The sequence below is a fragment of the Lampetra fluviatilis genome, chromosome 30, assembly GCF_964198595.1.
Source record: "Lampetra fluviatilis chromosome 30, kcLamFluv1.1, whole genome shotgun sequence".
Taxonomy (NCBI): Eukaryota; Metazoa; Chordata; class Hyperoartia; order Petromyzontiformes; family Petromyzontidae; genus Lampetra; species Lampetra fluviatilis.
In genome coordinates this window covers 7,642,697-7,659,987 of record NC_136304.1, presented here as the reverse complement: position 1 = coordinate 7,659,987, position 17,291 = coordinate 7,642,697, and the positions used below count along the sequence as shown (strand labels likewise).

The 17,291-nt window shown below is 50.4% G+C and overlaps 1 protein-coding gene across 1 annotated transcript in view; it reads left to right on the top strand.

Annotated features, from left to right (window-relative positions):
• The window catches only part of LOC144943321 (neuronal PAS domain-containing protein 3-like), a 90,035-nt gene extending 83,545 nt beyond the window's left edge, over positions 1–6,490 (top strand). Inside the window, exons 8-11 of the mRNA XM_078870696.1 lie at positions 219–325; positions 4,017–4,164; positions 4,330–4,445; positions 5,151–6,490. Of these exons, the coding sequence (XP_078726822.1) occupies positions 219–325; positions 4,017–4,164; positions 4,330–4,445; positions 5,151–6,490 (1,711 nt within the window). The remainder of the gene's footprint in view (positions 1–218; positions 326–4,016; positions 4,165–4,329; positions 4,446–5,150) is intronic.
• The last annotated feature ends 10,801 nt before the right edge of the window (positions 6,491–17,291 follow it).

Here is a 17,291-nt window from a genome sequence, read left to right as displayed (position 1 = left end):
GCCAGTAAATATATGGCATATCGTGAAAAAGAAGAAAAAAAAGTGTCAGTTTCTGCGACAGTTCCACAGAGAACCTACCCACGGCCTTGCGGGGGGCACCAGCAGCGCGCGGTTTAGAAACACTGCTCTAGACGATGTCCACCTCTGTCCTACGTTGATTCGTTGGCCGTTGCGTGTGATCACTCTAGATGATGTGCCTTGCATGCTGCCCCATGCAGAGTGAGCGACTATCTAGACTTCGCCGCGGAGGACCTGGTGGGGAAGAGCTGCTACCACTTCATTCACCCGGGGGACGTGGAGGGCATTCGGCTGAGCCACCTCGACTGTGAGTGCATCCGCCCACCGTCCCTCCTGCGTGAACTCGCCCGCCCGCCCGCCCGCTCACTCGCTCACCCGCTCGCCCTCATCTCTACGTCGCCCATGAGAGTCGCGCGAGGTCGTCGTTCGCCGGGAGTGCCGCGTCGGCCTGCGCACTCCACTGTCAATTTAACCACTTGTCAAGTTCTCGCGGCTGCCTGAAGTCCAAGTGCGGCTGCCTAGCTGGGTTGGGCTGCAGGCATCTACGCGTGGCAAGACAGTTGAGAGCAGAAACGTTCAACACGTGACCTACCCTGGAAAGCTGCACTTGGATTTAAAAGCAATTGTTTACTACTTCATCAGAAGGAGATTGATGAAGGAGATAAAGATGGCAATGATGATTATGGGAATTATGGTGATTGATTGTGCTTGATCATGGTGATGATGGTGGTTATTATTAAGTGCATTGGTTATCTCTGTTGACTCCCTAACAAGGTATTGCCCAAACAGCCCAATGCAGGGCCTTGCCGATAGAGAGTCTCGAGAATCATTTGGCTTTCCTGGATACAGAGATTGCAGTTGAAGCAGTCTAGCAGCAGCACTGAGCGGTTTCGTGGTAGTAATCTGTACACAGCAGTAAGTGTTGCGGCGATCTGGTGAAAGTGTGCATGGCTCTGATAGAAGTGACTTTGGTTTGATCTCCCCGTTTTCTATCGTCAGTCCACATATTCCAATTTTCAGGGCATCCCTAGGAAGAGCTTTGCACCTTCCTGCCCCATCTGCTTCCTTGCAGACGTTAATCTCTCCACGATGCCTCCTTCTAAAGTAGGGCACCATGTGCCGCTACTGTTGCCAAAACGTACTCATGCCACATCTAAGCCGCAATGAAAACAAGATCGTTTGTAGTGCCGCAGACGAGCAAACGCTTAAACACAAGCTTCATGAAAATAGATTTTCTGTCAAAGCAAGGATCGTTGGATAATTTCTGAGCGTGACCGTTTATTTTATTTGACCATCGGCCGCTGGCAGTGGTGGCATCGCTGTGAATTTGGCAGTCGGAGCACGAGCGAACATTTGACCACGGTCGGGGTCTCTGTGGGTGTGGGTTTGGGCGCTGTAAATTCATGATGCATTCGGGCTTACGGACCCAGAATTCTTGCCAAAATGCCCAACACTCCGGCGAATTGCAATTGCGACGTGGGCATCCGAGACATCGACACGCGCCCCGCATACACTGCAGCGTTCTCAGAAATCCCTTCATTTTGGCAGTGGTAAAATGCACTTTTGGTTTATCATCCAACCATCAGACAAGGATTTGCGGCGAGTTATTTATTTATCTGTGCCACAGGAGTTGCGGCGGTGGGATTCACGTCGGGAATTTCAAAGTCATTAAAATTTTGAGAATCTTGTTACCCTGAGGTCGGTTGGGGGGGGGGGTGGAGGGACCGACCGCTGGTAGAAGATGCCCCTCGGGGACTCCGGAGATGCGAGGGTCACCGGAGAGCCGAACGACTCTGCGTGCCCGACGTCGCAGAGCTGTTAGGAACCGCGCCACGCGCTGCAAACATCTCCGCCGAGCACTGGCAACGAGCAGGGCTTGGCCACTTTCGCCCGTCGGCTCTCGCGCAGTTTCAGTCCCAGAATTCCCTGCGCTGTCGCACGGTCTCGCAGTAAATACGCAGGTGGCGGCGATGATGCTGGGTATCGGAGTTTTTTTCACATTAACTGGTTGTTTCGCCCTAACTAGTTGTTTCGCTATAACCCAGTTGTTTCGCACTAACTAGTTTTTTCATCAAAATAAATGTGGTGACTGTTTTTGACGGGCAGCAGTAGGCTTCGTATAAGTATTCTCAATTTAGAAAATTACTACATTTTCATAAGTATTCAATTTTCCATGTAGGCGTCTGCCATCTGAATTTTCAGTGCGGCTCAATCTGTTTTTTTTTTTCTCCTCGGTGAAAATGTTGTTTACACAGGACTCCGCCGTTTGTTTCCTATTAGCGTGATACAATGGCCAATCACTTCTCACTGATTACAATAAATTGCTCAAATTGGTTTTTCGGTTTATGCAGAAATGTGTTGCAATGGGGCTTTCAAAACGGGGTGTCCAATTTGCATTCTATTAACGGATGGTCCTTGACCAGGGCGACGTTACAGGTCAGGGAGCCGCTCCCAAAGCAGACATTACTCGTGACTGCGCCTACGATGGCGCTGTTTTCAGGGCGTTTGTAACACGGGATGCAATCTTTTTGGGGATAAATTACTTCCAAAGTTTGCACTGCATATTTTCTCCGCACAACATATTAGGCAATAAATAATGCAGAACACCGTTTATTTCTATTCTGGGGCGAAGGAATAGAAGCAAGTTTTTGCTCAACAGAACTTAAAAGCAGGAAGAAAATATTTTCAAATTACCTTGAGCCTGAACGCTGTAAGATTTAATATTAATTGCAAAGAAGCGGTGAGAATTTTCTCCGAATAACCCAAGGACTTGGTGCATCTCCCCATGGGCACGAGCGACTGGCTGGTTTTCTGTAAAGCAATCGCCACTAAATGATGTGACAGTTTAATTACTCCGCTTGCCATTGCCCTGCCAGAGCAGCTAATAGAAGCCATGGTGATAGCAGTGCTGAGTTTGTGTGTGGGTTTCAAAGAGACGGAAAAAAATTGGAGTAGAGGAAAAACTCTATTTTCTCCACCGCCCCTCCCCCCCTCTCTCTCTTCCAACACAAATTGTTACATGTGATTACTCTTTTTCGTGTGAAATCAATTACAGGCCAGCCATATTGCTGAGCAGCTTGATAACTCTGTTTCTACTTAGGAAGAAGTAGAACATATACATGTAGCATATAAACAGTTTTTTTTATATTGAAATGTAATGTTCCAGGCAACTTTGACTCTTGTTTTGTTCGTAGTCAGCATTGTCAACCGTTAGGTAAAGCCAAACTTACCGCCTAATCCAAGGCGGACGTTTTGTTCGTACCGCCCAATCGCATAGGGTAACAAGAAGTCTGCCTAGCCAATGAAAACGGAGTTTGTTGAAAGTGTGTGTTATAAACAGTGATTGGCCTACAGCGCATACGACCTCGGGTAGTCATGTGACCTCTGCCTGTTAGCGGATTGGAAGTTATTCTCGTAGTTGCCCAAGGGGATCAGCGAAGCACATTTTACGAGTAATTTTTGTTAGTCTTTATTGCAAAAATTGCAATAACAAATGTTGCGGCAACCGTTGCAAGTGGCGATTACCAGCAATGATTACCCTAAAGCTTATCTAGTGCATAGTTCTTCAACTATATTTTCCAGTGGGCCACAATAAAATTGGCCATGTGACACGTCACGTCGTCCCATGGCGTCGTGACATCATAATGCCTGTAGACGTGGCGGCGAATCTCTACCCCTTTCCCCCAACTTTCTCATGTCTATCTCTCATTTCGATCTCCCTGTCACCTCACCAATCTCTATCTCTACACATCGGTGGGCCCCTAGCTCAGCGGGGCCACTCTTAAGCTCCTTCATGGGCCTTACGGGGCCCACGGGGCCGCCAGTTGAAGAAGAAGCCTGAAGTCCCCTCGTCCATCGTTGGCCTCGGGCGCCTGCATTGCCCCCCGTGCCACCGCGGCCCTGCAGCACCGACAACGACGCGGGGCGCGTGCCGGGGGGGGTCTCGCGCGGCGCTGAGCGGCGGCGCTCATCAGCGGCGCTCGTGTTGTGCCCCGCAGTGCTCAACAAGGGCCAGTGCGTGACGCGCTACGTACGCTGGCTGCAGAAGGGCGGCGGCTACGTGTGGGTGCAGTCGAGCGCCACCGTCAACATCAACACCAAGAACGCCAACGAGAAGACCGTCATCTGGATCAGCTACATCCTCAGGTGCGTGGCCTTTTATGACGTCCGCATGCTCGTAAACGTTACTCCCGACCCGGAACAATAACGGAGCAGCCGCCGGGCAATAGAGCGTGCCCTAGGTGGAGGAATCGACGGGCGAATTGGGATATTCACGGTTTTGGTTTACCCGCGCGCTTCTCTCGTCAATAGTAACACGGAGGACAAGGACCTGCTGATGGACCTGCAGCAGCTGCCGCACCACGCGCGGCAGCCGTCCGAATCGGCAGAGCCTTCCGAGTCCGACTCCGACTCCAAAGACAACTCAGGTATCGATCGACGTCGGGCAAGGTGTGAGAGTCGGGATGGATACGCGTGCCTCGGCCGGAGGGGAGCTGTCCAGGCTCGAAGGCCGCTGTCGGTCCCTTTGTTTTCTGCCAACGACTCGCAGTGCTGCTTCCTTTCTGTAAAAATAAATCTGCCCACTGTTTGTGCTCGGCGGCTTGAGATGCGCTCCCGTTCAAGACGCTGCTCGGTAAATCCACATTTTATTGTATTTTAGGTGCTGTTGTGGTGGAGATGGCCAGATGGCTCAGAGGTCAGAGGACGAAACCAGCTGAATCCCTGGGTTAGACTCCTAGCAACCGCGTATTTTCATAAACCAGGTCTTCAAATATTTTGATTTGATGGTCTCAGCCCAGTTGTCCATGACGAGAGAAATGAGAAATCATGTAAGGTTAGTTTTTGCGCTTACTTTGGATAAAAGCCCGCTCTGAGAATTCAAAATATCCATTTTACTCTCATACGATCAACAATCCCATAGCAGAGTGAAGGATATTTCAGTCCTGGGGAAAAAAATCCATTCTGCAGCCATTCTCTGACACATGGGACACACGGCTCTGCGAGATTTCCAACACAAGGATTCTTCTTTGCACCGCACGATGCCTGTAGCAAAACATTGTAATCAATTCAGGGGGATAAAATACCAATTATAATTTCTTTCGCGTTATAAATGTGTTGCTGTTTTCTTTCAGACGAGCATGAATCCATGCATCCGCACAAGCGGCAGAGAAGACAGAGGGAGGAGGACGAGGAGTGGACGAGCCCCCTGTGCCGCAGCCGGTGCCTGGTGGACCCCATCATGACCCAGGGCGAGAGCAGCGGCGCCAGTAGCCAGGGAGAGGACAACGAAGAGGACGACGATGACGAGAAGAACGGGAGAACTTTGGACGGCTCGGACCACGAGTTGGAGAACGGTCATGCGGACGGATACGCGTTGGGCCTGAGCTCCTCCAGCATCAAAGTGGAGCAGCTCAGCATGAAGTGCTCGGCCGGCGGGCCCACAAGAGGCCTCCATGACAAGATGTGCTCAGGTCGCCTGAACGGAAACGACCGGAGCCACCCAGAGCAGTCTTCCACAAAACCGCTCAAGCAGAGGAAACCCAAACGGCGCAAGAGCAAGCGCCTGCTGCAGCAGATGCAGTGCAGCCCGGCCGAGTCGGTCGCTTACGCGTCGTCCCCCGGCCTCTCTTCCCCACACGGGCAGATAAAGACCGAGAAGCCGGAGCACGTACATTTCATCGACGGCAGCGTTTGGGACAGCCCTCTGAACCGAGACATGGCGAGGAACGACCTTCCGTACTGCATCGTGAGCCCCTCGCCCGACGCCCAGCAGCACTTCCTGTCGGCGCAGACGAGCCTCCACGTGGCCATCCCAGACTCGGTGCTCACGCCGCCCGGCCCGGACAGCGCCACCAGCCAGCGCTCCGCCTTTGTGGCGTCGCCGCAGCCCGGCGCCGCCTCCGTGATGCTGGCCGGCTCCGACCCGCTCTCCCCACCGCTCTCGGCCTCCCCGAGGGAGGGCAAGCCGGGGCCGGCGCCGTCCAACGTCAGCCCCGCCGCCACGTACGACATGGAGAGCCTCGAGCTCCCCCAGGACGCCTCCTCCACCGCCGCCGCCGCCGCCGGCATCGCGGCTGCGGCGGCCGCCGAGGGCCCCGGCGCACCGTCGCGGGGCGCGTACGCCGGCGGCACCATCCGGTACGCGCCGGCCGACCCGACGCTGGGCGCCGTCGAGGAGGGCGAGGACTCGGACTCGCAGAGCGACGGGCCGACGGGCGACCGGCTGCCCGACATCGGCGATGCCAACTACGGCGGCTTCGAGGCCAAGGCGTCGATGGAGATCCTGTACCAGCGCATGCAGCAGATCGGAGTGCCTACCTCCTTCCCGTCTGTGTCGCCCGGAGGCGGCGGGCAGCAGCACCTGCCGGCCGTGTTCGTGACATCAGACGGTTACCTGGCGAACATCCCGCTGCAGCTGTTCAGCAGTGGCGGCGCGCAGCAGTCGAATGCGCTGGACGACGAGGAGGACTAGGGGAGGGGTGGGCGCGGAGCGGCGTACACGTGGCGGGAGTGTTTACAAGCTTTTGTTATGAGAGGGGCCCGTATGCTGAATACAGTCGAAGCAAATATATTTTACTCTAAATGATGTGTTACATGGCAGAGAAAATTAAGTCAAACTTTCCTGGTTATTGCATAGGTCCATTAACATGTGAAACGTTTAGATGGCCAGTATATTTTCGATATGAGATGAGTTTTATGCTGTTTTAAATGCCGGTGGCAATTTTTAAAGGAAATTCAACTCTATATATATAGTATTTGTGTTCAAAATGGCACTTATATTCCCACAGGTCAAATTACCTAATTACAAACTCGTTATCATATTTGTCCTCACTGTGTCAGAGGCCTTACACATTCTCTGTGTTCAGGAAGTCCTACCTGGCTCTGGTTCTCACGTTGGACCAGTTGCAGCGTTGCACATTGACAGAATCAAATAGCGTTCGACGGCTGCACCCGAGTTAATGCTCTTTGCACACGAACACCAACACGTCAGCCTGACAGGCACGGCCGCAGTTCTGCGTTTGTTAGTCCAGACGCTCTGCATCACAAGCAAATAGAATGCTGCTCATAGGGCACATATAAACCAAGCTCTGCGATTGCCGCATTGCATTTCAAGCTGGGAGCGGCGTGGGGGGGGGGGGGGTTGAACAGTGTTTGGTCTCGCTACCGTATTCTCTCCTCCCAGCTCGGCAGGAGGGATGTGCTGTGAGCTCAAGCCTGCCAAGAGACTGATCCCAAATCCCGAAAATATCCGGGGGTATTCGCCCTCCCGATGACGCACGACGGACTGGCTTTTCGCGAAGCCCTTTCTTGCCACGGCGGCTTGACAAAAACTAAACAACAAGAACAACAAAAAACTCTTTCTCGGAACACCTCTGCAGCCACTGTGACTAATACGCCCATGTGCAATGTGTGTGCCGTGTTACGGAGTCGCGGGATCTAGCACAAGTCTGTCGTGTTAGCTTATTGCCGTTTGAATATTTGTGTGTGCCCACTCTTTTTATTGAACGTCGCGTCGCGCACCGCCGACGTGTGCCCGTGTCTCGTGTCACCTGCGTACCCTTACGGTGTTTACCATGTCCGTGCTGTCCGCTTATAGCCGTCATCTCATCCTTTAGTTAATTGCCGGTGGTTTTGTTACGAGAGCCGTTGCTGCGTCGAGTCTGTGTGCGTGTACACGAAATCTCGCGGTAGAGATTTGAATCTTGCGGTAGAGATCTGTGTCTGGTTTTGTCCTTCCCGAGGTCGAGTTTCTGGTGTTGTTAAAGAGTACCGTGTACTTTGTTGACGACCACCGTTCCTTCAGAAGTAAGATTGTGCAGACGACCAAGGTGGCGGGGCAATGCGCACGCGACGCACACGGCAAAGCATTATCTTTAAGGGTTCCTCCAGAAAGTTGTGGAAATAAAAACCCAGAGTGGGCACGGGGAGAATGAAGGGGTGGTGAGACAATAAAAAAAGTATATCAGAGGGGGGATGTTACACGTGAAGGCGTCCACGATTATAATGAGAGCGTTAGTTTTCTTCATCTGCAGAAGGAACCGTCCCGTTGGTGACAGAGAAGGGTTTGACAATCAGCTTGCCAGATGGTGTTCACGTATTTTCCTTTCGCAACAAGCAAACACATTTCTACTTGTGAAAATTAAATGCTACTCGTATTGGGAAAGTCGCGCACGCACACAAGGCCAATTTCAAACAAGGCCCAACATTTCACACTTGTACATTTTCAACGCGCTAAAGAAGGGCCTTTCGCCGCAACGGGAAATGTGATCTCATTCGTGTCAAATCAACGCTGGAGGTCTCCTTTGTAGAGTGCTGAAAGATTCATCATTGCAGGCCACCGCGAACGACCATCGCGCCGAACAGCGAGTGGCTGCTTCGTTCCGCTGATGGGTCTAGTCTCGATCTGAAGAGGACAAAAAGCTCTTCACGCCTCTTTGTTCACACTTTACGATCCGTTAAGTTTTCCGCAAGCATACTTAATTTTACAGATACGAAGGCGTTTGAACAAGGGGTGATTTGAGTTTTTCATTTGCTTTTAAAGGGTGATGACTTGATGTACCGTAATTGTTTATTGTTTGAAAGATGTGGTAGCTGGTAACGTTTATTAATTTATAAATGACCTCGTTGTGGTGTTACAATTGTACATAAGTGGTTGGTCCAGTCGCACTGCTTTGTTTTAAGAAGGTGCCACGTCTACACACAATGTACAAATCTTACTCAGTCAAACTGAGGCTAATATTCATTCAGCTTGTTAGAGGGGGAACAAAAGATGTACATTTATACATGTTTCTGGTTTTTGTAAGCACACTTAAATTTAACTAATTGAGGTAACATTTTCGTAATTGTCTTTGTATGGGTCTGTCTGCTGGCGATCAGTATTTTAAAAAACAACGACGAAAAACTAAAAAAAATGTGAAGTTATTTTTAAGTGCATGTATGGAGTCTGTGTTCCGCATGTCAGCAAAAAATGAGAAATAAAATATTGTACAGACTGCAAACCGTGTCCACTCTTGGCTTGCGCGTGCTGTACTTTCAGGGCCGTGGCGCGTCGGACGAAAGACGAGAGGTTAAACCGTGAGAAGAATTGCCCAATTATTGCCAGGGCTTGAGATCATTAGCGCGCGAGGACAAAACCACTGCATGGTGACCAGGAGGTGGACGTCGATTGAAAGTGAGCCAAACCCAAAAGGCCACGGGGTATCTGACCAAAGCGTTCCCGAAGTACGGTTCAACCCACGGGTATTTTGTTTGGCGATGATCACGGGCAACAGGCTGGCCGCGTATCCATTCCACTGCCTGACGATGCCTTCTGTACGTTGCATGCCTCCTCCCCATCCTCCTCCTGCCAGTGACTGATTTACACAATCATTCACGATGACGTGGAGACAAATCTGACCGTAACCCCAATCCTTGCCAAAGCTCCTTAGCCAAACTTTCACATTACCAAGGTGAGTGTAAGTCAAGCATGACTTTGTACTTGAAACCCTTCAATCACGTGGCACATTTGCACAAACGCCCCAAAAAAAATACTTTTACATTTTCATTTCCGTTTCACATACGCGATACATCCACGATGATTTATTTAAAAAGAAAAAATTACGTGCAACGGATTGTAAAAAAAAATCAAGAACAACTTTGCAGGTGAGTAGCAAATAGTGACGCTCACGACTTCATAGTTTGCTTCACGAATTCATCCCCTGCCGCTGCGATAACAAAACGGAGTATTATTCCGCTTTAATGCCGCCCGTTATTTCCACATCACAGCTGCTGCACACGATCGCCTTTAATTCGGGTAATTTAACCGCGCCTACGGTTTGTGATGGACTGGCTAGCAGGTGATTACAATCACCGCTGTAAGAGGGTCAAATTTGTTAGAGCCGCGAGAGTGAATGACCTCAAAGCCACTTGGCACGATTTCGTGCATCAGATGCCGAGCTGCTGCTGCTGCTGCTGCTTTAGGCTCCAATCACGCGCACCTTGGAACCGTGTCTGAAATGCTGAACGGTGATTTTCAGAAACCGATTTTACTCCCGATTATTTGCCGCTCGTGTGTTTTGACTTTTAAGTAAACAGCGGTTTAATATATAAATTTTGGGTAATTACCCTCGCAGCTTTTGTTTATTACATGTAATTATGCTAATTATTTTCTCGCCTGCAATTGGGCACACCTGAATGTGCCTTAATTAAGCTGTCTAATGAGCCGTGTGTGGATGAATTAGGCGTAGGTTAGCTGGGGAAAGCCAGGGAGCATCCGCGCTGTGTGCTTGATCCCTTCCCGACCACATGTGCAACCTCCCCCCCCCCCCCCCCCCCCCAAAAAAAAAAACTTTTAATTAGCTTCAAAAATGAGCTGCCTTGATGTTGAAATGAATTTTAAGGTTTCCGAAATGTCAATTTAATGATACAACAGACTGGGAAACTTTTTTTCAGAGTAATTTCCCCGACGCTGCAGGTAAAATTCGAATCTCATTTTAATTGTGCAATACATAATGCGTATTTGCTGAGAAAGCGGAGGCAAAATGAGCATATTTCCTCTATTTATACTAATTTTAATTTAATGGGTTCATCAGCGCGATTGGTAATTGTCATCGGCTGGCTGGGGCTGCTCTCAGCGAACCTTGGCGTTTGAGCGACGCACTCCGCCATCTCTCCATCTCCGCGCCGCCTCTCAAACCGTACGCCTCAAGACACAGCGCGGTCATTTATAATGCGCCGTGCACATTAAAAAGTTGTCCGTTTATGGGCAATGTCGCGTTGTTTTTTTGCTAACTTTCAGATAAATAACAGTTAGCGCTGGAAAACGCTGCCATATGCCGCGCCTCGCAAAGAAGACGCATTCGTCACAATGGCTCCAAAGGCTTGTGGCTGGGTATGCGTCTGTTCTAAGAGCCTGCGATCAAAGCACGGTCACCGATAAGTAAGTCCCCCCACCCCCCCCCCCCCCACTGAACTTTGTCGTGACGCTATCATTGAGCGGCAAGCATGAGTAGGGCCAAGACGAAGTTGCAGAACGTGTCAGTGGGTGCGACAGCCACCACGCGCAGACACGAGGAGGAGCCGGCCGTGAACGGAGTCGACACGCTCACCTCGGCAGCGGCGGTGCGGCTGCCCCACGTCGACGCGACACAAGGATCCAAAAGGGCAGACTCAGCTCTCGGCTCCTACTAGTTTGCGCTTCATTGCTCAAGAGACCTGGGGCACGGTGGGCAAAGCGTCTAATGTGCACTGTCAATGGCACATCCTTGGGATCACGTGGTCTGACTTCATCACAAATGTCACCGTGACGTCCCGCGCTGGTCTCGCCCACATGGAGGAGAGCCTCCTCATCCGACACTGCCGTCTGGGCTTATTCGGGCCACGCGGCTCGTCTGTAAGCAGGCGATGTGGCTCAACCTCGCCCTGCCCGGTGAGGCTCCAAGATCAGATCCCGGATCGAAACCCGATCCTACGTGGGCTGACCTGGAGCTCACGGATCGTCGTGTTCGACAATGACGCGGTTAGGGGACTACGGATCTTGGCGACATCTGGAGGAACATTCCAAACGGCCCATTGATGGCCTTGCAAATGCTACTGCTAGTGGGGACATTAACCCAAGTGCCTAAGGGCAGCTTAGATAAAATACACAGGCGTGAAATACCAGGCAGTGCAGCCCTATTATTGCCGTGCATACAGCGGCCCAACGCACACAATCTACTCGTGCAATTCAAGAGCGCTCACATCGAAGCAGCACACGCGGGAAGGATCGGCCTTCAACGAGCGCTGCTGCAGCCACTTTCAGCCTCAAGAGGCCCTTTGCTGTTCAAACAAATTCACCATTTGTTGGTACCAAGGCCAGAGCAGCCAGTAGCAAGCACCTGTGTTTGCAATTTTCTCTCATCCACCATCCACCGCCACTCACAATTTCCTCTGACTGAATCAGACATATTTTTATTTATTTATGGTTGTTTCCGCAGAAAAGCATCATTGAGCCTCAAGACACTTTATCAGGAGGGTCCTGCCAAGTGTTTGCAGCCAGACCCACGTAGCTGCTGTGCGATATCCCAATTGGGTACTTACAGGTAATTTTCAGCATTTGGGATGTTTGACCAACACCGTTTAAAAAAAATTTCTACGTAAGGTAACCATAGAACCTTGGAGGAAAATGCCCGCAGAACAGGGAGAGAACGTGCAAACTCACTGCACCCATTACATATATACACTGGACCGTATTCTCTGGATTATAATGCGTGCAACTTTTCCCCTGTGTTACAAAGCGAATGTTGGGGCCGAGTCTTACTTACAATGCAGAGAACATGGCGTTGTGTTTGTTTTGGACACGTGGAAGCATGAGCGGTTTATCTTGAGGCAAAGGACAAACATAAAACTGGAAATCTGGGAACATTAAAAATGCATTGTGTTGTTCTTGTTGTTGTTGTTAGAACCGTATAGGTAAATAAATAAATAAGCATCACTTCATTTCTCCACACACCTCACTCCGCTGATGAGACCCAATCGGTCATGGCCGGTGTAGAGTTTGCTTGTTTGAACGAATTCTGCAGGGAAATATTGGTCCGGGAAGCCAAGAAGATGATGAACTAAAACTATTTTTTGCAGATAAACGAACATATGTCTGTCTGTTTATGGGAATATAATATTGAATTATTGGCGAATAACGTTGTTTCTTGTGTATAACACGTATGTATGAATGCAGCCAGCAAAATGTTTGCCTCGCTTTATGCAGGTTCCGTTCGTGCGTTTCAACGTATATGCGGCGAAGCTATTTTTACACAAAATTCGCTGTATGCGGTTTGAATTCACTGATATGTCTCGTGCGGTTTCGCTTTGTGCGCCTTTTTTTAAGCGGAAGAGGGCACACCTAATTGAAGCAAATATCAGCTACACGTAATTTCGGGGAAAATTGTACAGAACGATTGTGTGGGGTGAACGTAACACAAAGAGTTCCAAAACCAGACATTCAGCTTCATAATCTAGCCGGTCCTGATCCGGAAACCCCATCACAAGCAGGGCTACACCTGACCGGCAATAGTAGTGAAGTATTCGGAATGACGGCAGGAAACCACTTGACAGGTAGCACACTTTATTAAATCTTGTCTTTCAACAATAACACGTGTGGTCACTATTTCTCACACTACACACTCCACTTGACATGTGTGGTCGCTACAACTCACGCTGCACATTCCACTTGACACGTGTGGTCACTACGGCTCACGCTACTCGCTCACGCTACACGCTCACGGTGCACGCTCACGGGCACTCCAGCCCCGTAGCGTCCGTGGAGCCTACAGACCCACCCCAGCTTGGGCGTGGGTCACGACCTCTGGGTCCCGCGGGCCGGCCCTCACACGGACGTTCGGCCCCGGGTCCCAAGGTCCCGCCTCTGAGCCACACAGGGCCCCAGTCCTCACAAGGACAGCGGGACTAGGTGCCTCAGGGCCCTATCTCTTCCTCCTCCGTCTTCTGTCTTCACTGGTCACCAACTCCCCGTGCGCCTGTGCGCACCGCCTTATATAGCCTCCGCTCCCAGGAGACGGAGCGTATGCGGACCGCGACGTGAGCACCCCCTTAGTTGACCAATCCCCACGCGCTGCCACGCGATCCCCTCGCTGTCAGCGCGCGTCACCGATACCCAGCCAATCACCGCCTCATAACCCATGACCCCGCGCTGACCCATGATCCTTCACCGTCAGCGCGCGTCACCAACACACACAGCCAATCACTACGCGCTGGCACACGATCCTTACCCCAGCGCGTATCACCACTACAGTAGTATCCGCCTGTGCAAGCTTGTAAGGGGTATTCGTGATCCGATGTGCTTTTAGTCCTCATCTACACCGGGTGTGGTGAATGAGCAGACATCACCCTGGGGTATTGGTGGCATTTCATTTAGCACAAGCCAAGTGATGGGACCTCTCTTGGCACCTTTCAGCTGCGACAATGTGGCCCTGTGCCACCATCTGGCAGACGCCCTACGGCCACGGATTTTACCGTCGGCTTGAGGTGGCCTCTGGCCTGGGAGCCTCTGGAGTGGAGCCGTTCTCTTGGGGTGAACCCCCCAACCCCCGCGTCCCCATCAGGGTGCCACGTGATGAGTAACGCGACAACAACAACAACGATAATTGTTTTTTTACCCTTCTATCTGGCAACAAAACTGACACCTTTTTTTACAAGGAGTCATGTTTGCATAGACCACAATACCTGCGGTCGTAATGCAAACAAAAAACATAACTCTGATAATGTGCGCCTTTTGGCGTCATCTGGTCCAACCCATGTGAGACTAGGCTCTAAGGAAAGCTGTCTCGGGTGTGGACCAATCAACTTCAAGGACAGTGCACATTATCAGAGTTATGTTTTTTGTTTGCATTATGACTGCAGGTATTGTGGTCTATGCAAACATGACTCCTTGTAAAAAAGGTGCCCGTTTTGTTGCCAGATAGAAGGGTAAAAAAACAATTATCATATTTTTACTGGCAAATGAGGTTCCAATGGAACAACAACATCGCTTCAAGTCGACCGCGGCAACGAGGTTCCATCGGAATCGTGAACCGTGCGACAATGTGGAGCCAGTGGAGAAGAGGGAGCGAGAGCCACGAGTGTGTTGCGCTGGATTGCCACTGGACGGATCGAATGCGTGATGAGTTCGACGCGACATCTTTTGTTTCTGGATACACAAAGTCAGTTTTGCGGCCCAGATGGCATTTATTTATATTTGTCACTTTTTTCTTGCTAGTTCTGCGTTTTGTATATATATATAAAATAGTTTCAAACGCTACAGTGAGCTCTGCCGATAACGCGAATCAGGTCGAATAAAACTCCCGCTTCTTCTGACAATCAGATATCAATTTTCACCCCCTACCCCAATAAACTTGCTGGTAAGTAGCCAACCAATGTTGACCCCCATTGGGGATGCGTGGCGTTGTCTTTGTATTGGTACCGAGCCAATGCAAGGTATGGCAAAACAACATCCGCAGTTGCTCGGATCAGTCCTGCATGAGGCACCGGTGCTAAACGTTAGCACAGCGTAGCCACGAGGGGCACGTCTGTATTATTATCCCCAGTAGGGATTTTGAAAAAGCTGGTATCGGCCGGATTACAATTAACAGGGTTTCATGCGCTCGGTTTGGGATAATAAGCCATATCGGAAGGATGAGAAACAGCAGATCGTACTCCCAGAAGGCTGTCAAGACTTGGGCCAAGAATTGACTCGGACAAGGTGCTTTTGAGCAGGGTTACAAACCTCCCATTAATCACACACGGCCACGTTGCCGGCTGCTGGGGCGGGAGGCGGGGAGGCGAGGGGGGGATGGGGTGGTGGTAGTTGTTATTTTTTGCAAGAAACGCGCGGGATCCACTGATTTCTCACCTTTGGACAAGGATGGTGATAGCCGGTGCAATTTTGCGATGAAGAGGGCTGCTTTCCACTGTTAATAATGGTGAGCCGATCACGAGACTTTGAATCGCAGATGGCTGCAGTGCGATTCCATCTCCCGGAGCGGCAGTACAAATGGGCATGCCACGGTAGATCTAAGGCATGTCGCGTGCAGTGGGGTAAAGTGTGGGTATGCACAGGGCCGGATTAACATTTTGTAGGTCCCCTGGGCTACAGGAACTGTGAGGCCCCCAGTGATATTTTCAAAAGGAAAACAAAGTAAAAAAAAACATAATAATTTTTTACAAGGCTAACGACAAATAAAATTCGGCATTCACAAATTAAATAACGTTTCACTTCATCTCTGGAGGCCCCTCTCCAGCTGGCGGAGACCTCTGGGCTGCAGCCTCTAAAGCCCCCACGCCTTGATCTGGCCCGATGATGCATACATTTTTAACACGGCTGATAAGTATGGAATATTTCGATTTAAAGCTTTCGTGACTGCAGGGATTCATCTTCTTGGTTCTTTCGGTAAAGTCACGTAGAAAGGAAATAATAAAATAATAAAAATAAAACATAATAAAATACAATTCTCACGACGTTTCGGCCAGAGAGAATTATTTTATAATGTTTTATTTTTATTATTTTATTATTTCCCTTCTACGTGACTTTACCGAAAGAACCAAGAAGAAGTATGGAAGAGTAGGCCGAATTACCCTCTAGAAGCTCCCTCTCGTGGAGTCGCTTCCGCCAGCAGTGGCGTGAGAAATTGCAGTGCTGCACCTTCGTCCTCGTCATATCTCTGGGGCGGAGGGGTGATGTTGCGGCTCAAATCAGGTGATGTGGTTTTTGCTTAACTTTTCATAAGATTGATTGCGAGTGTGTTGACCTTTAACTTGCGGTGCAGTTAAAGCTCTAACTTATATATTTTGCGTACTTGTGATGAATAACGGCATCAATAAATTGCAGTCGCAAGAGGTTTTTCAACTCAAACTAATTTCCCGCAAGTAAGATGTTTTAAACTCAGCCGCCAGCTCCGCAAAGCCAGCACATGTCAGCTCTTCATTGCACAGATGTCCCATCGTCATCTCCACCAACTATGATCTATCCACTGCTGGATGAAAGCCTCCTCAAACCGGTCACCATCTGTCACAGTCCTGCAATTCCGAAAATCTATCTCGCTCCAGCACAAGAATTCATTTCATCGCTCCATCTCCACTGTTCCACTTCCTCTCTGGCGCGTTTCACCACCGTTGGCCCGCCGCTCCGTCATTAGTCTCGACCATCGGGCCCTCGTCCCTCCCAGACGTGGCGCGTCCTGTCCCGAGCCCGTGCTGGTCTTCGCAGTCGATAGGTCGACCTTGAGCGCGTTCTCTCATCCGCGCGATGCTCTTCCGGACGCGCGGCGGCGTCATTCCGAGCGCGCGGCTTCTGCCTCAGGGCCGTTCGGAGGCCTGGAAGCACGGTCCAGCCCGGCGCGATCGACGATTCTCGTTTTGGTTGCGTTGCCAACACAAACTGACTTTCCGTGGCTGCAGACGTATTTCGGGCGATGCATTGGTCACGGCGGTATTTGCAGTTCGCGTCCAAGGTTAACCGACGCTGTTATATCACATGCGCCCGGAATGATTTTAAAATACAATAGAAGTGGGTTTTTTTTTTCACAGCCGAGCAAGCTGATGGAAAGCCAGATCAGTGAAGATGGCGATTAATGCGCCGTGCACGAATTAAAATCTGTTCGCATTATCTGCAGATTACTCAAATATGCAATTTTAAAAAGTTTCCACTTGGGCTGACGCGGCCTCTGTGTCTGCCAGCCGCTGACTCCCAGGGCCGGTTTATTGTGAGACCGGTCCGGAATTGGAGACATCATCCAAATGACGTCATCCAAACGATGGAGAAAACG